This window comes from Urocitellus parryii, chromosome 12, assembly GCF_045843805.1.
Source record: "Urocitellus parryii isolate mUroPar1 chromosome 12, mUroPar1.hap1, whole genome shotgun sequence".
Taxonomy (NCBI): domain Eukaryota; kingdom Metazoa; phylum Chordata; class Mammalia; order Rodentia; family Sciuridae; genus Urocitellus; species Urocitellus parryii.
In genome coordinates this window covers 3,964,449-3,979,515 of record NC_135542.1, presented here as the reverse complement: position 1 = coordinate 3,979,515, position 15,067 = coordinate 3,964,449, and the positions used below count along the sequence as shown (strand labels likewise).

The following is a 15,067-nucleotide window of genomic DNA, read 5'->3' as shown; positions in this document are numbered from 1 at the left end:
TGTAGACAGGGAGGGTGTGGCTGGAGGAAGGAGGTAGTTGGGGTTGTTCTCTCTTTGCTTCCTGGGATCCTGTCCTGAGCTGCTTTCCTCTGCCACTCCCTTCCACCATGATGTTCTGCCTTAGCTTAGGCCCAGAGCAAAGGAGTCAGTCAACTATGATGGACTGAGACCTCTGAAATAAACATTAGCTCTAAAATTGTTCTCATTGGGTTTTCTGGTCACAGCAGTGAAATAGCTGACTAAATCAAGCCTATTTAGTGAATTTTTATTTCTAACATTCTGAAGTTCTAAAACTTCCAGTTATTTTCTTAAAATTTTTTTTTCTCATAACAGTTTCTGTCTTTATATTTACTTTCAAGTTTACATTTACCTCATGGAACATACTTAAAAATCCAGCATCTGGGTCATCTCAGGATTGGCATCCATTGATTATATTTTTTCTTGAAACTTCATTACATTTTTGGGTCTTTGCATGTCCAGTGACTTTTGGACTGTATTTGAAACATATTGTATAGATTCTGTGCCTTTTATAATCCTCTGGAGAACATTGTTTATTTAAAGCATTTGTTCAGTCCAGTGACGTTAGGCCATAGTTCTTTCTCACCTTCGACAGGCAGTGGTTCTCTTCCAGTTTAGCTTTCGGAGCCTTTGCAGTTTTGCTTCGTGATTGTCCTATGTGTATGCCACCTAGAGGATAGTCTGTGACTTGGACACAGTTTAAGATCTTACTTCAGTTCTACAAGCCTTTGTCCTGCTGGGCTGGGTTTGTCCTGTGTCTGGGCAACTCAGAAATGAGCCCAATTTGTACATCTTCATGTACACCAAAGAGAGAAGATGCTCTGACGTTTCTTTTATCATATGCTCCCCACTCTCCAGATCACAAGGTCCCCTCTTCCTGGGTCTTTGCTGGAAAGACTGTCTTTACCTCAGAGCTCTTATAGAAGTAGAAAGCTCCACTTTCCATCCAGAGTTCCACTTTGGGGCAGCAGTTTGAGAGGAAAAAAAAATCCAAAAAAACCAGGAAACTTCCCCTTTTAGACATGATTTATTCAATTTTCCCTACTCTGGTTTACTTTTCACAGCCATCAGGTAGTTGCTTTCTGTGTTTTGTCTAGGGTTTTTTGTTGACATCAGTAGGAGAAGTAGAGTATAGTGGGTTTATCCTGCCATGGCATGTGGTATTTTTTAATGTCTTTTAGATGTGGAAAAATTAGATTATAGAAATATTAAACTAGTTTTAAAAGTGACTATGTATGACTGTATCCTAAGTTATTTAAGGAATCACTTAATATGGCTATAAAATGACAAAACTAATTTTTTTCACATTGGATTTTTTTCATAGGGCTAAGAAAAGAATGCTTAAATTTTCAGATCTCTTCATGCTAATTTTATTCTTGATTCTCTTTTTTAGATTTGTCTACTATTCTTGTTAAGTATAAAGAAAACTGGTTTATTTTAATGATATTTATATAATTATTTAGAAGGAAATTTAGTTTCTTGATTTTTTCTAGATGCCTGCTTGTTTAGATGTTTTATGAATAAATTGAGAGTAAGTATTTATATGTTAAATCTAAAACATTTTATCTTATTTAAATGTCATTATAGAGGAGAAATTGATTTTTATAATTCCTGAAACTGATTCAGGAAAGAAATAGTTGGGGCTCAAAGAAATTTTATTGTGTATTTAACATTGTGTGAAATGTAAACTTGACATCAAAAATTTTAACCACTATATGGTAATACATAATTAGTCTGTTCTCATCTCTGGAGTATTTTTTGTATTTCTTAAGGTTACCTTACATTTTAATTTGTAAAGCTGTGAATTGCCTATTAGTCTCTTGAAAAGATCATAAACCCTTTGTTGTTTTGTTATTCCTTGGTATGAAAAAGAAAATATTCTAGTGACTTAGTTTGGGTGCATTTTTCTTAGCAGAATCAAAAAATAGATTATTGCTACTTGATTTGTATGATAATATGTGTGAGTCTTTCACAAATGTTTTTGATGTTTTGCTGTTACTTTGGTTGATTACACAATTTTTATATTAAATAGCATTAGTGATATGAGTTCATTATCTAGTTATTAGATTGGACTTTTTTCCTTCCTAGCAACATGATGCAGAAGTTGAACACTTAACTGAAGTTCTTAAGAAAAGGAATAAAGATAGCAAGAGACTGAGGTCATCTTTTGATGCATTGAAAGAATTGAATGATAATTTAAAAAAACAGGTAAGACCTATTTTTTAGTACCCAGGATTGAAGTCAGGGGCACTCGACTACTGAGCCACATCCCTAGCCCTATTTTGAATTTTTTTAGAGACAGAGTCTAACTGAATTGCTTAGCGCTTCACTGTTGCTGAGGCTGGGTCTGAATTCGCCATCCTCCTGTCTCAGCCTCCCAAACTGCTGGGATTACAGGCATGCATAAGACCTATATTAATATATTTTGGGTAATAAGACCTTCTAAAAATTCTATTTTCTATTTAAAATTAAGTCAGCATTAGAACATTTCAGCTAGGGAAAATTTTAATTAGATTTATGTTAGTTTTATTTTGAAATGCTTACAAATATAATAAAGTAGTCTTAAGTTCTTGTATCCTTTTCTTCTGTATGGGAAAGCAAGTTAGATATTTGACAATTTGAAATTTTTTTCTTTATTCTTTGAGACAGGATCTTGCTGTTTCCCAGACTAGCCTCAAATTCATGATTGGCTTGCCTCAGCCTCCTGAGTAGCTGGAATTACAGGCTTGTACCACTTTTCCCAATGCTGAAATTTTTTTAAAGTTTTAAATTTTTTGTAGTTCTATATTACTAGATTAAAAACAAGCAAAAGAAAAAACCCTGATAATTTAAAATAATTAAATTTTAGACACTTATTTCTGCCTTTAATACTCATTATTTAACTGCTGTTATACACCTCATAGATGAGACACAGCAGTAGGTAGGATTAAGGAACTGGAACAGTTTCACAAAAAGCCTTCAAAATAAAGAATTGGGTGAAGAAAGAATAGAAAATTTGAAAAGACATATGTGGGACATAATTAGTTTTAACATATGAGAATTCCAGAAAGAGAGGAAAGAGTGAATAGAGCAAAAGCCAAATATGTGAAAATATAATAGCCAAGAATTTTTCAAAACTGGTGAAAGATTCAAGAAATTGTTACTGACAAGGATAAATTTTAAAGAAAATTTATAATCGTAAAAGTGGTTAGAGGGGGAAAATTTAAACTGAAGTTTGGCTTTTTGTTGTTGTCAATGGATCTTTATTTAATTTATTTATATGCAGTGCTGAGAATTGAACCCAGGGCCTCATACATGGTAGGTGAACTCTCTACCACTGAGCCACAACCCCAGTCTCTCTCTTATTTATTTATTTATTTTTTTGTGGTGCTGGAGATTGAACCCAGGGCCTTGTGCATGTGAGATAAGCACTCTACTAACTGAGCTATATCCCCAGTCCTGAAGGTTGGCTTTTAAGGAAGAAATATCATTTATCTTAAACCTAGAACAAGAAGAGGAAATCTCCCTTAATTATTAATTTTGAGCCCAGAATAACCTTGAATCTAAATCTTGACATTATAAGAAAGAAAAAATGCAGACCAGTCTCTTAAGAATATACATGCAAAAATTATTTAAATTAGCAAACTTAATCTAGTCATACATAAGAATAATACAGCTAAATGGTATTTAGTTCAGGAAAACATGGGTGATTTAACACTTGAAAATTAACATCTGAATAAAGGAAAAGAAAAATCGTATGATAATTTCAATTGATATGAAATTCAATAACAACAAATAGTAATAGAAGAAAATTTCTTAAGTCCTCACAGAGAACCTACAAAAAAACTACAATAAAATAATACCCAATGGTAAGTTATTGAAAGTTTTCTCTGAAATAAGAACAAAATAAAGGTGATTGCTGTTGACACTTGTCGAACATTTTAATGACATCTTTGTGATTCAGTAAAGGGAAGAAAGGATTGGAAAGGAAAAAAAATAGTCATTCATAGATGACATAATTATATACTTACATACATAACATAAGTATCCAAAGGAGTATATAGACAAACTCAGAATGAATAAGCAAATTTAGCAGACTCTGGATGTAAGATTACCATACAGAAATCAAGTGTATTTCTATATGTCAATAGCAACAATAAAGTATTAATTGTTATTTATTGAAAGATTCCAGAGGTAGTATCATAAAAAATCATTGGTTACCCAGGAATAAATCTAAAGAAAGATGTGTAAGACAACTATGCTGAAAGCTACAAACAGTAAATTAAAAATAAAACCTAAGTAAATTGAAGGATATATTATGTTCATGGATAAAAAGACTCAATGTTGTAAAGATATCAGTTCTTCCCATTAATTAGATACATGTTATAACCTGAATAACTCATGGTACTTGCATACTTAAAAGATTTTTACACTTCTTTATATATATATGTTGTAGTTCAATAGAAGTTTTTCTTGAAAAAACATTTCTCACTACAATATGTGCCTTTAAGATGTTAGGAGTCTTGCAAATTTTTCATAGAATGAAGTAAACTTTCCTAGATGCTATTAATATTTAGGGGAAAATGGTGACTTTTAGCTCTGACCTAGTTAATCATGAATGCTACCTCTGTTTTGCTCCATTGCTTGCTTAAGTAGATCAGATTGAGAAATATTTTAATATGAAAAGTTTTATATTTGAAATATCTAACTTTTCCCTTCCTAGTTAAATGAAGTAAGTGAAGAAAACAGGAAGATGGAGCTTCAAGCTAAAAGAGTTCAAGCTCGTCTGGATAACTTACAGGTAGGTTGTCTGCTCTTCCTCACAAGTGTATTTTAACATAATTACATTTGGATTTGTTTACTTTTCATACAACCATTCTTTAATTCATGGATGTGTACTGTTGCAGAGGAAGTATGAATTTATGTCAGTGCAGAGATTGAAAGAAAATTCCCATGTTCCTCATGAAATGAAAAGTGTAAAACAAGAAAAAGTACCAGTTTCTAAAACTTCTAAGGTATGATGAGACTGAAAATTTCTTAAATGGAAAATTTATCTTGTCTTCTAATATTTTTCTTTCATTTAGCAAATATTCTTTTTTTAATATTTATTTTTTATTTGTAGTTGAACATAATACCTTTATTTTATTTAGTTATTTTTATGTGGTGCTGAGGATTGAACCCAGGGCCTCGCACGTGCGAGGCGAGTGCTCCATTACTGAGTTACAACCCCAGCCCTCTTTTTGGTATTCTTTTAGAAATAAATCTCTAGAGTATTGCAAACACATTTTTATTGGCAAAAACTATTTTGTTCAGCAGTGTTTCAGGTACAATAACACAAATCATAAGAACTTAAGGTTAATAATGACTTTTTATAATTTTGCATATCATGTTGATAGAATTTATAGCATAAAGACAAAGAGAGTAACTTCTGTGAGTCGAGGAAAATATGAATTCCCATAGTGGAATTTGTTTAACTTTGGAAACGTTCAGATTAGTTAGAATCTTTTAGATATGACGATTCATACTATAGAGTTAAAGCCAATTTCACTTTTCTGTCTTATCAAACTTGAATCAAGAACTTCTATTAAAATTCTTATAAAGTTCAGCTCTTTTACATTCATTAATGTTTCTTCCTTATCTTAGCCAGCATTAATGTTTTTAATGTTAGTAGGATGTATTTTAATCGGAATTTCTTTTGCTTGTTTGGAGAAGCTCTGTCCATTAAAAAATATCTAAAATATGCTTAAAGCACATTAGGTAAATTCTTCTATAATCACATCAATTTTAAAGCTTGTCTTTGAACTTTGGTGAGATTATAAGCTGAAATAAGTGTTTGGTTTAATTTTTGACATATAGGTACCACTCAATGGGCAAGTATATGAACTTCTAACTGTCTTCATGGACTGGATTTCAGAACATCACCTGAGCAAAGTAAAACATGAAGAATCTGGTATGGATGGTGAAAAGCCAGTACTCAAATCTGCTTCTCAGCAAAATGATATTCAAGAAAAGTGTGTAAAGGTTTGTTTTTTTAAATTTGAAATATATGGTTCAGTAGATATGAAAATTAAATAAGGAAAAGCCTTTGATATTTTACAAGTGAAAAATATTGAAAGCATTTTTGCTAGAAAAATGACCATACTAATAGTCACTTCAAAAAGTTTCATTTTGGACCCTATTAAAACTAATTCATCCTTATAGTTTTCTTAACATAATAGGAATTTATCTTTTTTAAAAGTAGAGATAAGACATTAACAACATATTCCAAAAGTGGTATAGTATAGTAATTAGAATTACAAATATTCAATGTTGTGGACAATTCCTCCTACATATAATTTTAGAATTCAGAACTTACTGGAGCCTACTTTGTCTTTTGGCATGAAGGGTTAAAGGTTTATTTTCAAGGGGATTCTAATCAAAGAGAAAGAACTTCTTATATTACAGATGTTAAAGTGAATATTGATACTAATGATTTCTAAGTAGGATAAAAGGTATTTAGAGATTGATAGTTAGATTCCATAAGAAAAAGGGGCTGGGGTTGTGGCTCAGTGGTAGAGCGCTTTCCTACCATGTGTGAGGCACTGGGTTCAATCCTCAGCACCACATTTTTTTAAAAAAGAAAAGAAATACATGAAAAATTTTAAGAGAAGACATTAAAGTTTTTTGTTTGTATTTATATATTTTCAGGAATAATGTCATGATTACTCAGTGTAAGTCAAAGTTTCAAGAAAATTATTTCCATTTTTCATTCTGACTTAAAATGTTTCTTCTAAACGTCTTTTTATGCTAAGTAGAATAATGGCCCCAAGGATGTTCATATCTTAATCCTTAGAACTTGTCAATATTCTGTGCTATGTGGCCAAAGTTGAAAATTGATTACTGAATATTGTGGGTAGGTCCAGTAAGTACAGGAGTCTTTAATCCAGAAGAGTCAGAAGTATAAGTGATATTGGCCAAATTACATTGTTATATTGTGTATGTGTGCAAATATGTAATAACAAATCCCATTGTTATGTACAACTAAAAAAAGGTGAAAAGTGGAAAAAAAAAGAAGTGTCAGTCAGAGAGATAACCCATCATTATTTCTGGCTTTGAAGATGAAGGGCCACGAGTGATAGAATGTGGATGGCTTCTAGAAGCTAGAAATTGCTGTTATCTCACAAGTCAACAAAGATATGGTGATCTCACTCCTACCACTTCTTCCAGCTCCCTGATTATCCAAGGAAATGGATCATACCCAGCCTCCAGAAAGGAGCGTAGTTTCTGTAGACGACATGATTTTGGTTAGCTGAGATCTATATCAGACTTCCTGGTTGTTTAAATATTAAGTTTGTGGTAGTTTGTTACAGCAGTGATGGGGAGCAAACAACCTTTGTATAGAATTTTTATCACCTACATCAGGTATTCCCCTCTACCAATTCTAACCTTACCTTAGAATATCTGTTAATTAGGAAGGCCCACAGTATTCAAGTTCAGCAGAGAAATTCCATTCTGTAGGACTAGATGATGTGAAAGCACAGTCATAATACATTAAAGCTAACAATTGACAATTTCAGAAAATGGAATCTGGATCATATAAGACTCTACATCAGTTTAATAGCATGAGAATATAATACTTATAGCAGATATGCCTCAGGACTAGTTTTATCATCTTTAAAGATATTCATTAACTTAATTGGGATTTGCAATTTTTGCTGAGCATAAGTTCTTATATCTAAAATACTATTTCATCTTACTAATATGTTAATAAAGGTAAAACAATCTTAAAGCTTATGGATAGTCTTAATAGAATAAGAAAAAGATACATAGTATCCAATTAATGAACTAGTGAATTGAATAATTATAGGCAACTTAAGCAAGTATTCATATCATTCATATTTTCTGATTTTAAAATAATGAAACTCTTTTTTAAAAAACTTTTTTTCTTTGGTATGAGAATAAGAGGATTAAAGTACAAACCACTTTGTCTTATATTTATTCTAAGAATACTAGTGTAACTCAAAAGTAGTTTTGAAGAATAATCTCTTCAGAAATTTACCTTTAGATCCTTCTGACACATTTGGTTATGTATTTTATCACAGTTGTGACTTCAGTACTTAAAAACAAAAAAAGCCATTGGGGATTAAATGTTGTACTTTAGATAGATGATTAGACCAGGTATACCTTACAAAACTTATTTTCTTATGTGATTCAAAAGTAGATGAGTGGGATGTTTCCAAAGAAATTGAGAATGAAACATTGTAGTAACATGAAGTATAATCTGCCAAGATTAGATGTGTTACAATTAATGGTTATAAAATTGTGGTCCTAGGACTATGCATCAAGATGGTAAACTAGGAAATCCAAACCCTTGTAATCCCCTGGAAACAACAAATTAACTATAATATGTAGACCAGAACATGTTTGTGAGAACTCTCCAGAGACAAGTTGAAGCGCTATACCAGACAGGTCAGTGAATAGCTGAAAAGGGAATCCATCAAAAGGAATAGGAAAAAATGTGGAATTTTGCATGTCCATGTCCCTCCCCATATATACTACAATGCAACCAGGAGGAAACTCCCATATCCTAGATCCTACTTTAGAGTGGGAACAAAAGAATGGACTGTGTAGTCAATGTTTGGGCTTGTCTCAGGGCTGTTCACAGCACTGGTTTTTGTCTTGACTCAAAAGTGCTGAAGAAAATGGTGGCATAGCTTGGAAACTGCACAAAACAGGTGAACGCTATACCATGTTAGAGCTTCAGAGATCTGTATTTCTGCACAAAGAAGTCAGGGATTATGGGCTTCTGAGAAGAAACAAGAAAGGCTGTTTGAAGAATTCAAGACAATGTAAAGTACATGGGCCTACAGAAGACATATCTCCCAGAAAAGGTTTGAAAGATCTTAAAGCCTCTAGCTAGGCTCGTGGTGAAGGTCTTCCCTTCATGAAGCTAGTTGTACAGACTTGGAAAGGTGGTGGTTTTTCACATGCTCAAATTGGGCGTGGGGTGTGGGGGATGAGAATCACAAAGCATTCTTGTTTCACAAAGAAACAAAGATATTAGTTCAGTCAAATGAACAAAACAAGTTCCAGATACTGACCTTAAGGAAATGTTGATCTCTGAAGCTTCTGACAATTTTAAAACTGTCTTAAAAATACTCAGTGGAAGCAAAATTGGGAAAATGATACATGAACAAAGTGAGTATCAGCAAAAGATGGAAATAATAAGAAAGGATCACTTCAATCGGCTTTTTCACCACTGTGATCAAAAGACCTGACGAGCAATTTTAGAAGAGGAAAATTTTATTGGCAATCAAAAGTTTTCAGAGGTCTCTGTTCCTAGATAGCCGACTCCATTGTTCTGGGCCTGAAGTAGAGCAGAACATCATGGTGGGAGGGTGTAAAGTAGAAAAAGTGCCCAGAACATAGCAGTCAGGAAGCAGAGAAAGCTGCACTCACCAAGGAAAAAATACATACCGTAAAGGCACCCCAATGACCTCCTCCTCCTCCAGCCATACCCTGAGTGTCTACAGTCGCCACCCGTTTAATCTGTTCAAGTGGATTCATGTTTTTATCAGACTAATGCTCTTAAAAACCCAATCATTTCACCTCTAAATTTATTTATATTGCCTCACACATGGGTTTTTTTGGGGATGTCTCATATCTAAACCATAACTGGAATACAGTGTCTGATCTGAAAAATTCAGTATCAGACTTGATCAGACAAAAGAAAAGAAAGCATCAGCAAACTTAGAAGACGGGTCATTTGTATGTAATCAGTCAAGAACAGCGAAGGGAAAAAACTGAAGAAAAGTAATGAGAACAAAGGGCTCATGGAATACCACCATGTGGACTAATATACACCTTATGGAAGTCTCAAAAACAAGAAGAGAGAAGGAGAAGGGGTAGAGAGCTTAGTTGTGGAATTAATGACTGAGGAGTGCTTTTTCTGAGGAAAGAAGTAGACATCTAAATTGAAGAAGCTGAAGACACTCCAACTAAGAAATCCAAAGAGACCTGCATTAAGGCACAATATAATCTAATTTTCAAGTCAAAGACAAAAGGATCTTGAAAGTCAAGACACAGTTGCAAGAGAAAAGTAACTTGTCACACACAAAGGAATCTGTATAGAAATTTTATTGGAAAAAGCCCTTGTAAGCCAGAAGACATTAGAATCGCACATTCCAAGTGCAAAGGTAAAAAATAGAAATAAACGATAAATTAAGTCTTTCTTGGATAAACAAAAACATTAGAGCTGTCCTACAAGAAGTTCTCAAGGGAATCTTTCAAGCTGAAATAAAAGTACACTAGATACAAATATGAAGCCATATGAAAATACAAAATTCTCTGGTGATGGTAAATACATGGACAAATACAGTAAGTAGCTTATTGTAATTTGGGTGTAAACATGTATTCTGAAAACCATAGAATATTGTTAAAAGAAATTTAAAAGCTCTAAATAATGAACAGACATCCTTGCTCATGATCTGGAAGACAATATTCTTAAGATGCCAGTACTCCCCAAAGTAATCTACAGTGTCAGTATATTTGTCAAAATCCCAGCTAGAGCTGGGGATATAGATCAGTTGGTAGAGTGTTTGCCTTACATGCACAAGGCTCTGGGTTCAATCCCCAGCACCCTGCCTTCTCCCCCCCCAAAAAAAAAAGAAAAGAAAAAAAAAATCCCAGCTAGCTTCTTTGCAAAAATTGAAAGGTTGGTCTTGAAATTCATCTAAATGCTATTGACCCAGAATTCTACATTAAGCTTAGAAAAGAAGTATACTTACTTCCTATTTTTAAAATTAACTGCAATGCTATAGTAGTGAATAAAGTAGTACTGACATAAGGTTGGACATACTGATTAATGGGATAGAATCAAATCCAGTAATGATGAATCTTCATGTTTACAATGAATTTATTTTTATCACAGTACTAAAAGAGTTCAGTGAGAAAAGGATAGATTTTCAAATTGTGACGCTGAGAAAGCTGGGTAACAGCATACAAAGAATGTTACACTCCTGCCTTAAACCATATATATAAGATCTTACTAAAGTCCAGATGTGTTAAGAGATTGAAGTACAAAACTTGGAAGAAAACATATAGGTAAATCTTTGTGACCTTGGATTTGGCACTGTTATTTGTTTGGTTTTTAGTACCAGGGATTGAACTCAGGGGCACTTAACCACTGAGCCACATCCTCAGCCCTATTTTTTGTATTTTATTTAGAGACAAGGTCTCAGTTGCTTAGCACCCTGCTGTTTTGAACTCTCTATCCTCCTGCCTTGACCTCCTGAGCCACTGGGTTTATAGGCATGTGCCACCATGTTCAGCTAGGCAGTGTTTTCTTAAATATAATACAAAAAGCATAAGCAACTAAACAACAACAAAAAAAACCAACAGAATAATTGGACCTTTGAAAATAAGAATCTTCTATTCTGCAAAAGATATCAAAATGCAAAAGGACAACCTGTTGAAAATAAAAAATATTTACAAATTTCATATTGAATAAGGGACTTCCATTCTGAGTATTTAAAAAAAATCTTAACCAAGTAAAAATACTCAATATGCTCTGCTGCGCCCCTCCCCTGACTCAGGCAATGGCAAGGCCCTACTGAGGTGGATGGCGCAAGGCGTCCATCCTCTGGAGGAGCACAGTATGTTTCTGGGAATGGGCTGGTTTGTTTTTGTATTCCTTTAATAAGTACAGTTGCGATTTCTCATAGGACCATTAAGTATGAAGGAAAAAACATGACTTTCCCAATTAATGCAAATACTTCTCTAAGAATAGATCTGTTTGCTCTAAATGTAATGATTCAGCTGTGGAGCGTAAATTGTTAATGTCTAATGAAAAACTCCCTGTATTCCTGTCAAGGAAGTTTTTGAGAAATTAAATTAAAATCTAGAGAAGAAAAATTAATGTTAAGAAGACAGATTAGTGTTTAGTACTGGGCAACTTGTTCTTGTTCCTGTGCACAATGGTTTGTGCTTTTACTTTTGTTTGATTAAAAGTAATAACAAGTCAACCACTTGCCGTATCCATGGCACCGGTTCCAGTCAGTAAGTCAAGAAAGAATAGTCAAGGTATAGGCCAATAGTTTGAGACATTTGTAACTATTATTAAAAGTTAACTAAGCAGAAACAGCTCAAAGCAAAACGCAAACTGAAAGTACAAATGCTTGCTTATGCATAAGCCAAGATACATTCTTCTATTCTAATTGTAGCTACGTAATATTTTGTTTCTTTGAATAATGATTCCTGTTTTGTAACCACAAAGTACTGTGAGCCTGCCAAAATGAAAAGTATATATGATCAACCTCACAAGTAAAGATTGGGATCAACACCTTCACTTTGGTGTCTGTGTTGTTTCTCCACCCCCACTTTTGCCGACTCCTCACCATCCGTTCGTCTCCTGAGACCCCCTGTTTGAGCTGGTCTCTGACAATGCTCAATGAATTTGAATAGACATTTATCTACAAGAGATATATAAATGGCCAGTAAGCACATGAAATAGTGCTTATCGTCATTAGTCATTAGGGAAATGTGAATGGAAACTATGATATACTACTTCATAATCACCAAGATGGTGTATATAAAAAAAGTCAGGTGATTATAGATTTGAAGAAATTGAAACTCTTACACAGTGCTGATAGGATTGTAAAATGCTATAGCTACTTTGAGAAATAGTTTGGCTGCTTTTTCAAATGTATTGTTGGGTTACCCTATAACTCAGCAATTCTACTGGGTATGTGGTCAAGAAAAATGAAGGCATATATACACACAAAAATATGTACATGGTTGTTCATAGAAACGTGACAGCCAACAAGTAGAACTAGCCCAAATGTCAACCAACTAATAAGTTGATAGATAAAATATTATATCTATTATAGTGGAATATTACTTGATATTAAAAAGGAATGAAATTTTATGCATGTTAAAACATGAATTTTGAAAACATTATAAGTGAAACAGTTCATTCACAAAAGACCACATGGTATGATTCAATGTGTATGAAAAATCAAGAAAAATTGGGCTGGGGTTGTGGCTCAGCAATAAAGCACTCTCCTCGCATGTGCGAGGCCCTGGGTTCGATCCTCAGCACCACATGATAAATAAATAAAGGTATTGTTTCCAACTACAACTAAAATATGTATTTTTTAAGAAAAATCTATAGACAATAAGTAGATTAGTGGTTGATTTGGAGAGTTGGGGTAAAGTGTTGGGGTGGTGCTAATGGTAAGATTTTTTTGGAAGCATAAAGAAGTGTTCTAAAACTGGTTGTGGTGATGGGTTGCACAACTTTATTAATATTCTGAAAATCACTGGATTGCACAGTTTAAAAGTTCAGTTGTGGTGAACTAGGTACTGAACCCCCAAGTCCATTTACTCACCTGGTAAAGGGGTGAATCAAGAACAAGTTATTGGAATGAGGAAAAAGATTTATTCATTAAGCCAATAAAACTGAGAAGGTAAACTAATACCCCAAAAGACCATCTTTTTTTTTTTTTGCTACTGGGGTTTGAATGTAGGGATGCTTAAACACTGAGCCACATCTGCAGCCCTATTTTGTATTTTATTTAGAGACAGGGTCTCACTGAGTTGCCTAGCACCTCGCTTTTGCTGAAGCTGGCTTTTGAATTTGCAGTCCTCCTGCCTCAGCCTCCCAAGTTGCTGGGATTACAGGCCTGACCCCAAAAGACCATCTGTTTTTCGGGGGGGGGGGGGTAACAGGGATTGAATTTAGGGACACTCGACCACTGAGCCACATCCCTAGCCCATTTTTGTATTTTATTTAGAGACAGGGTCTCACTGAGTTGCTTAGCACCTCGAAGTTGCTAAGGCTAGCTTTGAACTTGCAATCCTCCTATCTTAGCCTCCAGAATGCTGGGCCCAAAATACCATCTTTACCCAAATTTAAAACTCCATTTATCTTTAGACAAGGGGAAAAGAGGGGTTGATCTGGTTAAGAATGGATTGATGACTGGGGTCTTCTAGGCACCAGTTTAATGCTCTGGAATTGGATATTGCAAAACCTGGTAGTTGACCATCTGTTAATCATGATACCCCTGTAAAACTTAAAAGTATCGTAGTTACTCTTTTCTTGGTGCCTTTAGCGTTGAAATGGGAAGAGAGACATTAGGGAATTTTATGGTAAATCAACCTTTTACTGCCAGTTCTGAACAAGCATTTCTTAAACTACTAATGTGTCTAAATGTAGAGTTGAAGAGAAATAATCTGACCCAAAAATTAAGGTAGCAAAGGATACAGACAAAAATATAAAGGCAAAGATGCCATACCTTTCACCCTGTTTAGTCACCCTTTGTATACTTCCTAGGCCCAAGTGAACAACTAGTACTTTTAACAAAAGCAGCCTTCAAGTCCTTGAAAGGTAATGTAGGCAACCATCATCATCATAGCCCACATGTCAGAGCACTATCTACAGCAAAGCTAGTGAAAGACTAATGATACATTTATCAGCTATGTGATTTGAACTTCAGAAGCAAGTAACTAAAAGTAAGTGAGGCTTGGAGAGTTTATTTAGATTTTCCCTCACTATGTCTCAAAAAATCCACTACCTCAACAGAAACAATACAATCAGGCCTACAGGGTACTCTTGGTCTTCGTGACTCCTAAATCTCTATATTTTGGACACTTTACCATGTCCTATCTCTCCCTTCTCATGTTTCATGTTCTTATGTTGAAAAGTCTAGATTTGTTGAATGTCTTACATTCTTAATTTTTCTAAATGCTTCCTTGTGAAGTTATGTAACTTGCTTCCTGGCAGGAATACTTTATAGTCAGTCATATATTAAAATGAGGTGGGAGATTTTAACACATAAAATTTTACTGAGATTGTGATCTTAACAGAGTATATGGTTATCAAATTACATTCATCCATAAAAGTACTATTTGGACATTTTTCAAATTATAAAATATCTGTAATTTTTTTCTTTTTTTGTTTGAGGTTTTATTGTTTCAATTATAGGAAATGATACCTTAACACTAGTAGGAAGCCAGTGAAGAACTTTCAGGCAGAAAATAGAATCAGGTTTATTCTTTCAAAAGATTGTGCTGGCTGTTATGTGGAGATAGG

At 34.1% G+C, this 15,067-nt stretch overlaps 1 protein-coding gene across 4 annotated transcripts in view; it reads left to right on the top strand.

The window, feature by feature from the left end:
* The window catches only part of Ccdc138 (coiled-coil domain containing 138), a 60,877-nt gene that overhangs the window by 20,152 nt on the left and 25,658 nt on the right, over positions 1 to 15,067 (top strand). For all 4 annotated transcript variants that reach the window (XM_026380229.1, XM_026380227.1, XM_026380225.2 and 1 more), the window contains 4 exons: positions 2,107 to 2,226; positions 4,721 to 4,798; positions 4,905 to 5,012; positions 5,854 to 6,018. In XM_026380229.1, the coding sequence (XP_026236014.1) occupies positions 2,107 to 2,226; positions 4,721 to 4,798; positions 4,905 to 5,012; positions 5,854 to 6,018 (471 nt within the window). The remainder of the gene's footprint in view (positions 1 to 2,106; positions 2,227 to 4,720; positions 4,799 to 4,904; positions 5,013 to 5,853; positions 6,019 to 15,067) is intronic.